The sequence below is a fragment of the Stenella coeruleoalba genome (genome assembly GCF_951394435.1).
Source record: "Stenella coeruleoalba genome assembly, chromosome: 17".
In the NCBI taxonomy this organism is placed as follows: domain Eukaryota; kingdom Metazoa; phylum Chordata; class Mammalia; order Artiodactyla; family Delphinidae; genus Stenella; species Stenella coeruleoalba.
Window position 1 is genome coordinate 48,538,495 of NC_137163.1, and position 8,938 is coordinate 48,547,432.

The following is an 8,938-nucleotide window of genomic DNA, read 5'->3' on the forward strand; positions in this document are numbered from 1 at the left end:
CTTTACAAGATAGACAAGAGGTGAATACAGTTCTAGGATTTCCCTAGGCAATCTAGATACAAATCATCTAAGTCATTTTTTTGAAGTTAATTAAAAATAAAGAACACAGAAAATCCACAAGATGAAAGACATCACTTAAAATTGGTTAGGGCTACAGAACAATAAAATAAGATGGACTGAATAATTTTCTGTATTTAGGAACATCATTTTTTCTTTATAGACATATACTTTAGTTCTTCCCACTTTTAAAAAGTTCAAGGTTTTGTTTTTAATGTGAATTTTAAACTTGTTTACATGCTTTCTTATTTATTTAATAGAAATCTGATCAATTCTATACATGTAAATAGTTGTCCACTCCAATTTCTTTCCTTCAAATTTAGAATCAGTCTTTATATATTCAGATATTCTTCTTCAGCATGGTAGGTAGGATACAGTTTTATAAACTAAATTAGAACTTCTTGATCCTTGTTGCATACCAAATCTCTAAGTGCCTTTCAAAATATGCTCATGTCCAGGCCTCATTCTTGATCAATTGGTACAAAATATCTGGGGGAAGAGTTTGGACATAAGTATTTTGGAAAAAAATTTTGAGTTGAGTTTTATGTGCAATGATTAATGTAAATCTTCAAGGCCAACACCACCTATATGCATTGTCATCCATGACAAAGTACTTGTTGGCTTATGCATACCCTTATATCTTGGCTTAAATAACAGATATAAGGAAAGTTGCCTCAACAGGTGTCCTATAATGAAATCCGAATACTGCTAGGAAAATAGTAGAACGCAGAGACCTGACATGATAAAAACTGGGAGGATATGTCTGAGAATCTTGAACCCAGGAGTCTCTTTTTTAACCTTGTGGAATACTTTTCCACTTGCTAGAGTAGAACAGCCTCCTTTTTCCTAGAAAATTAGTAAAGACTGCACATGAGTCGAATACCTTACCAAAAGATGCTTGTTATTTTCTTAAACCACCCTAGCTCCCTTCAGAGCTTCCAGGCAATATTTAGCATTACAGCAGAGCAGGAAAATAATTTCCCTGCTAGGGGAAAAAAACAGTTTAGTCAACAAATTATTGCATGTCTTGGTTAATATATATGCAGTCAGAAACTAGGAGGAAATGAGAAGATAATAAGACTGAGTAGTGGAGAGTTTATAGACATGGTAATACTCTTTTATATCTCAGAATTTAACCTGAAGTTGAGCTTAATACAATGTGAGAAAGGCTTCTTCAAGCTTAAAGATGATGGTAATGTGCAGTAAATGACATGAGATGGTAGATCTGCTTTGGCAGAGAATTGAGGAAGGTGTCAGAAGAGTCAAGATGGTGGGTAAATTAAAATAAATGTGTTACACAAGAACAGAAAATCCACCATGGGACTATGATCACCAGAAGGGCCCCAAACGTGTTTCCTTCACTAAGGCAGTAAAGAGTGCACCAGTGGAAGGGGCATAGTCATCGCTGAGAAACCCAGTGCAGCTGTCTTTTCATACTAGGGTTGACAGTTGATGATACTGCCACATTATTGGGTCCTTAATGTGAATAAGGATGATAGATTCTTGGAATAGTTAGAGGCCCAGTGTAAGAGGTATGTAAATATCAGAGGCAACATGGCTATAATTACCATAACAGGAAACAAAGCCAGAATAGTTCTTTGGCTGAAGACTTCTTTGGTATTTACTAATAAAACAACATATTCCTAGATGTGAGATAGATGGGAAGCAGAATACAATATTTCATGATTTGTATAACAAAGAAAAGCAAGAGTTGGCAAGCAAAAGTTTGATGTTATCCAAATAAAATATGAAAACCATTCACCTAGCTTCCAGATCTGAGTCATTTCTCATACTCAGTGCTCATCAATTGAAACGAGTCTAGAGTCTCTTGAGAAAGGATTCTGTAAAGCTGTGGCAAATATAAACAATAGCATGTTCAGTCTTTATTTTCAAAGGGACTGGTAGTAATTGCATGCAGGAGAAGAATACCAAGATCTTTTGAGGTCTACTGAATACAATAGACTGACTGATAGTAAGAGAACTGAAACGTCATTATAGTCTTCAGGTTAGAGTGTGGCTTATGGAGACAGATAATAAATGGAATTCTGACCTTACAATATTACTAATTGGTCTGTGAACCTATACTGTGGAAATTTTTCTGGTTCCTGGATTCAAAATTGGGAGAGATATACTTACTGGATGACATATACCCCAGGTTAATCCTCAGGTATGGTACTAGAAATGGTCAAAGGGAAGTCCATAAAATTTCCCCTCGCTCAGGAAAAATATTGTCACAAACTATATGGTATCCAGATGGAATTGCAGATATATACTGAAATTCTAAAGATTTATAGGTTTCTGGGGTAGTGATCCCCTTCATTTGCTCTTTCAATACAACTGTACCTCTGCTGCAAAATGAGCTGGACTGAGGAGAATGACAATAGCCCACCATAAACTTGATCATGAGGTAGCTCTAATCACAGCTGTTGAGTGGATATGTCATTTTTTTTTTGGAACAAAACAACACAGTCTCTGATACTTGACATGTGACCAATAATCGGGTGAATGTGCTCTGTTTAAGCCCCATGAACAGCAACAACAAAAATAATCAAAGAAGTTTGCATTTACCTTCACGTGGGAAGGAGAGCAGTATACATTCACTGACCACCACAAACCCGTGTGGGCTTATTTGCTCTTGTGCTCAGTATACTCTCAAAGACATTAATTATCTTGGTATGTTATACCTGTTATTAGACTTTAAAGCACTTAGTTCCTTTAATAAGATTAAAAAATATTTTAATGATTTCTTAGCCCAACTGTTGTCCTTTGAGAATTTACAACATAAAGCATATGTATTTCTACAAAGACAAATGAATAAGAGAGCATAACTATCTTCTAAGCATAACCCTACTCAACATTTCCTCATCATCTTACTCATTACCACCCTAGCCCAAACCACTTTCCTCTCTTCCCCAGATGGATAAAATACCTCCAAATAATCTAAACATTTGAAGTCAAACTTTCAGACAGGTGCCAGAGTGATCTTTGCCAAAGGAAAATTAAAATACAGTATTCGGGACTTCCCTGGTGGTGCAGTGGTTAAGAATCTGCCTGCCAATGCAGGGGACACGGGTTCGAGCCCTGGTCCGGGAAGATCCCACATGTCGCGCGGAGCAACTAAGCCCATGCGTCACAACTACTGAGCCTGCTCTCTAGAGCCTGCGAACCACAAGTACTGAACCCGCAAGCCTAAAGCCCATGCTCCGCAACAAGAGAAGCCACTGCAATGAGAAGCCTGCTTATCGCAAGGAAGAGTAGCCCCGCTTGCCTCAACTAGAGAAAGCCTGCGGGCAGCAACGAAGACACAATGCAGCCAAAATAAAAATAAATAAATAAATAAAATAAAATACAGCATTCATCTACACAAAACCTTCAATCATTCTCCATCCTCCTTAGAATAAAATTTAAATAATTCACCATGGTCCTGATATCCACCTTCACTGAACTCTTCTACTATTTCCTACTTTTCTAACTTATCTCTTACTACTCTCTCCTGATTTAGCCTTCTTTAGCAACGTTCTTAATTCTTTCAAAAATAAACCAAACTTGTTCCAATCTCAGGGGTATTGTGCTTACCGTTCTCCTTGCCTGGAAATTTTTGCCCTAGATTTTTCATGACTTATTCAATTATTTTTTTCAGGCCCCTGTTCATATATCATCTCCACAAATAGACCCTTCCTGACCCTATCTATATTATCCACAACCTTTTCTCTTCATATATTCCATCACTTTTTATGCTCTTACCCTGCTGTTGAAGTAATATTATATTATATATTTGTTTATTTAAAATAAATCTAATCCACCTTCTAGAATATGAGTTCCATGAAGGTATGAAGGTATTGTTTTTTTTTTTTTTTTTTTGGTAAAATAGCTTTATCCTCTGTCAAAACACAAACCAACACACTTTGGGGGGAGGGGAGGAGAAGGAGGCAACACAGTCTAGCCCCATGGCTCATTTAGAAGAGGACATGAGATTTAAAAGCCTCACCCCACTGCTTGCCCAGCTGAGAAAAAGTCACGACCCTAACACCCACTTATAAATATCTCTTGTTATATTAAAAAAAAAAAATATTTCCAGGGCCCACCTGGCTCTACTCCTGCACAGAAAGGGTTAACCTTCAAAATTCAATATCAGGGTCCTGGGATGGGGCTGGTAAGGAGAGGCAGATTGGGAAGAAGGGGGGTGCTGAAAAACAGAGAGGGACAAGCCAATGTGTAACTGGGGCCCTCCAAGACCTCCAAAACAGAGAAGGGGGAGGATGCCTGTCAGAGACAGAAACGAGTGCTGTCCCACCGGTTGTCTCACTCCTGTCCCCAGTGTCAAATGCTCTGGAGTGATCTGTCCTTTCAGACACCCCTGTGAGGTCCCAATATCAGGATCCATCCTTCCCCCTCAGTCCCAGCCCATTCAACTCACCACTGAGCTTTTAAGGTCCTAAGAGGGAGCAGCCCACCCACCCCCACCCCCCCGCCAAGTAAGAAACGTGAGGAAAGCTGGAGGTCCTTCCTGGGAGGAGGGTATTCCGGGGGTGAGCCACTTCTGGGGTCCCCCTTCAGTCCCTGACCAGGCGGTAAATGTGGTGCTGGGCCCCCCGCTCACTGGTGGAGACCTCGAAGACATAGGCGGTGCAGAGCAGCAGTTCCTGGGTGTCTCTGTTTGTCACCACCTGGAGGATGGTGAAGTTCTCCAGGACACTGTTCATCATATAGCGCTCAGGCAGCTGCCGCAGCCTGTGCAGAAAATTCACCAGGTACTCACACATGGGTGAGCACAGTAGGCGGTACACGAACCTCCCGTCCTCCAGCTGGGCACGCTCCGTCTCCACCTTCTCCACCACCTGCTTGCCAAAGGAGCAGACCTTGGAGGAACAGGTGAGGGTCATGTGCTCCAGGCTCTCGTACTGGCTGCTCACTCCATAGAAGCCACCACTGCTACCGCCGGCCCCCACCTCCTCGCCACTCGGGCCCCAATTCAGGTTCGCCCAGAACTTGACCAGGAAGAAGGCGTGGGGGGGCCCACGATCATACAGCTCCCGCAGACCACCCTTTTTCTCAGGGAATTTGTCATAGATCTGCCGGACGTCCACACTCTCGAGGGGGGGCGCTCCGGGGCTGGGGCAGTGCTGGCTGATATGTACAAACAGGTGCCTCTGGTAAGAGTCAGCTGCATCCGGAGGTTCCACAAAGGCTGAGAACTCTACCAGCTGCAACCGAGCAGTACCCAGAGCCCGAGCCTGCCAGGCTGGGGGTGATGGGGCAGGTGGGGGCAAAGCAGGAGGTGAGAGGGCTTGGGGGGGCTCGTACCCTGGGAGGTCAGTAGATGGAGGAGTCAGTGACAAGGAGAACGGTGCCTGCGAGAATGGCTTCACATCTGGAACATTCCAGGGGGGCCCAGAACCCCCCGACCAAAACTGGAAAAGCTCTGGGGTCTGAGGACCGGCGGGACCAAGTTTGGCCTGCAGGGAAGGTGCTGAGATGAGCTGGGCTGAGGACATGGTGGCCATTGTCTGGAAAGCCTTGTCCTTGGAAACCTGGTCCACCTTCAGGGCCTTGAGCTTGGACTGGATTTCCCTCGATTTCCTTCGGGCCAAAACCTGGATATGACTAGAGACCTGTTTGCGAGTTCGAGTCTTCCCTGTTCTCAGCTTGATGTAGCGGGCAATCAGTTCATTCCGACCATACATCTTGCCTTCATCGGACAGGATGATTTTCCGCCGGCCACAGGGTGGGTAGATGGCCAGGGCCTCCTGGAAGCTCTGCTCGATGTCTGGACTCCAGACACCCTCTGCATCTGGGCCCCCATCTCCCCCCCCCCTCACTGCCGCCAGTGCCCTCCTCGCTTCCTTCCTCACTTCCTGTCCAGCCGCTGCCATCGTCCAGGGGGGCCCCAGCCCGGGGTTCCCCCATCTGGGCCTCCCGGCCTGGGGCTGGGGAGCCCGTATGAAGGTATTGTTGATTTTGCAGTTCATCACTGTATCTCTAGGGCCCAGGGTAATGCCTAGAGCAAAGTAGGTGCTCAATAAACATTTTTTTGAATAAATAAAATAATTAAGGTTATTCTGTAACAAAGTGAACAAAGTAGACTTAAAAACTTACATAGGCTCATATTCAACATAAACTTAGACAAAAATAAACATGATCCATTTATGTTTCACATGATATTTTGTTCTTGTCTACAAAAAACCCTTTGTCTAGTATGAAGATTAGGATTTCAAGATGGAAGTTACCCCTTTCCCTTCTGAGTTCCTTGTTGAGAAGGAAAATTACAAGAATTATTGATGTAACTTGGACCAAAGCATGAGTCATTAAAGACTTGAATGAGCATTCTAAAATCTCTAACCTAAGACTCTGAGAAAAACTACATTGGAGAATATGGCTTGGTTAAGAGGCTAAGGTGGAGTTCTCATACCTACAGCTCTGACTCTATGTGTTGAGACCCACATTCCTAGGTGTGCTTTTTGTTTTGTTATTTATTTATTTGGCTGTGCCGGGTCTTAGTTGCGGCACCTGGGATCTTCATTGCCGCATGTAGGATCTTTAGTTGCATCGTGTGGGATCTTTAGTTGTGGCATGCAGGCTCTTAGTTGCAGCATGCGGAATCTAGTTCTCTGACCAGGGATCAAACCCAGGCCTCCTGCATTGGGAGCGTGGAGTCTTAACCCCTGGACCACCAGGGAAGTCCCCCTAACTGTTTTTAAATGATGATTGTATTGGTAGAGCAAAGTTGATACACACACCTCACATACACAATAACCAGCGTATTGAAGGAGACTGTCGGTTTCTGCCAAAGTAAGCCATGTCAATTTCAAACATTTCATTCTCTCTTCAAACATGTAACATACCCCAACTCCAAACTTACTTTCAGAAGATGACTTCACTTCCTAATTTATAAAGAAATAGAATCCATATGACAGAAACTCTCTCAAAATCTTTTACCAGATCTGTAACTTCTCCCATATCTATATACATTTTCTACACCTACTTCCTTCTTAAAGTAGACAAGGTGTTCCTTCTCAAGTAAATGACTCAGGTTGTGATTTGACTCTCTCTTCATTTGGTTTCCCAAAGAGACATACTTCACCATTTAACTGGTCTGTGTTTTATATAATATTTTCAGTCATTTCTGCTAGATCTTTCCCAAATTCAATATGTTCAATTCTATTCAATATTTTAAAAAATAAATAAACTATTTTACTCACATATTCCTTCTTACAAACTCCATTCCATCTTTTCCCCCCCCCCCCCTTAACAGTCAAGCTCCTAAACAATTAATTTTATTCACTGTCTCTATTTCCTTCTCCTTATTCCTCCACATACTCTAATCTGGTTTAAACCCCTTTCCCTCCATCAAAGGAGATCTTGTTAAAGGAACTGAACCCTATAGACTTATGTCAGTCCTAAATATCAGAAAACTCACCACTGGTTTTCCTCTCTCTTCTGCTTACAGCAGCCATCTTTTATTTTTCTTCTATAATACCAGTTCTCTTGATTTTTTTCCATTCTGGATCTTTCTTCTTCATTTTCTTTTCAGGCTCATCTTTCTCTACCAAATCAATAAATATTGCAGCTTCTCAGGTCTCAGTCCTAGGCCATCATCTCATGCTCCAGTCTTTCTCCCATATGATTTCAGTCACCCTCATGATTTCAATTGTCCTGTTTAATGATAACTCCAAAATGTATACCTCTAGCACAGATTTGTTCTCTAAGTTCCATATACCTATATCCAGCTGCTTATTCAACATCTCCACTGTGGTAAGATGCTTAACTAAACATGTTCAAAACCAAAGCCATAACATTTTTACCCCCAAAATCAAATCCACTACTACAGTTTTCTTTCAGTAAATCACCATAACTACTATTCAGCAAGCCAAATATCTAGCAGCGCATCTCAGTCTATCTCATTCCCCGTAGAAGTCTGGTCAATTTTACCTCCAAATTACTCTCAAATCTGTACTCATCTATTTCCACTGCTCTTACCCTAGTTGAAGTCACCCACACATCTCTCACCCAGAAAACTGCAGAAACCTCTTAACTCATCTCCCCACATCCACTTTTGCCTCCTTTCAATTTGTTTTTCATGTTGCACCCAAACGATCTTTTCAAAATAAAAACTTAACCATGTTTCTCATTACTAAAACCTGTTTTCAAAGACTTCCTCTTATTCTTAGGGTAAAAATCAAAGTACTTAACATCCCCTCTACCTACTTCTCTAACTTCATCTTGTGCTTATAAGCCCCTTGCCGTTTATGTTTCAAAACCTCGGGCTTTCCACTTTTCAAGTGCACCATTATCCCTGTTGTTTCACAGATATCTCCTCCCACTTCACCTAGTCAGCTTCAACTCATCCTTTCTACCTTATATCACTTGTCCCTTCTCAGGAAAGCCTACTCTGGTACTAGCACCTTATATCAGACATAGTATATGGTAAGCACTCAATAGATATTTGTTGCATAAATATATAAATAATACATAGACATACCAGATAACAGGAAACAAAACTATCTGCCAAACCTGAGGCAGAAATGAAAGAAAAAAAGCAAGGTGACATTTCCTGAAAATGCTTAGGTACAAGGATCCCACCATTAACACAGTAGTCCAATAAAAGTCAATCTCGGACCAATCACATACTGCTCTCTCAGAGAGGATTAAGTATGAGCTTGGAGCTAAATTTTTGCAGTTTCCTTCTTTTTTAGGATGAGATAAATTTTTGAGTGGAATGCACATTCTTCTCTTTAATAATAACCATTATGATGACAATGCTCATCTGTTAGGGTGTTCTTGCCTGAAAGTTACCCCCAAAACCCAACTAAAATAGTCTAAAATATAGAAATAATTATTTCACAAAGCAAAAATTAGGGAATTTTCACAGTTAATATAGTGG

At 41.6% G+C, this 8,938-nt stretch overlaps 1 protein-coding gene across 1 annotated transcript; it reads right to left on the reverse strand.

Moving 5' to 3' along the window:
- Positions 1–4,361: 4,361 nt before the first annotated feature.
- LOC307176016 (transcriptional enhancer factor TEF-4-like) lies at positions 4,362–5,964 on the reverse strand (the record flags this gene model as incomplete). Its single annotated transcript, XM_079901778.1, is given in 2 exon segments — positions 4,362–5,868; positions 5,870–5,964. Coding segments are annotated over 2 exon segments (1,353 nt in total). The 3' UTR covers positions 4,362–4,610.
- Between the last annotated feature and the right edge of the window lie 2,974 nt (positions 5,965–8,938).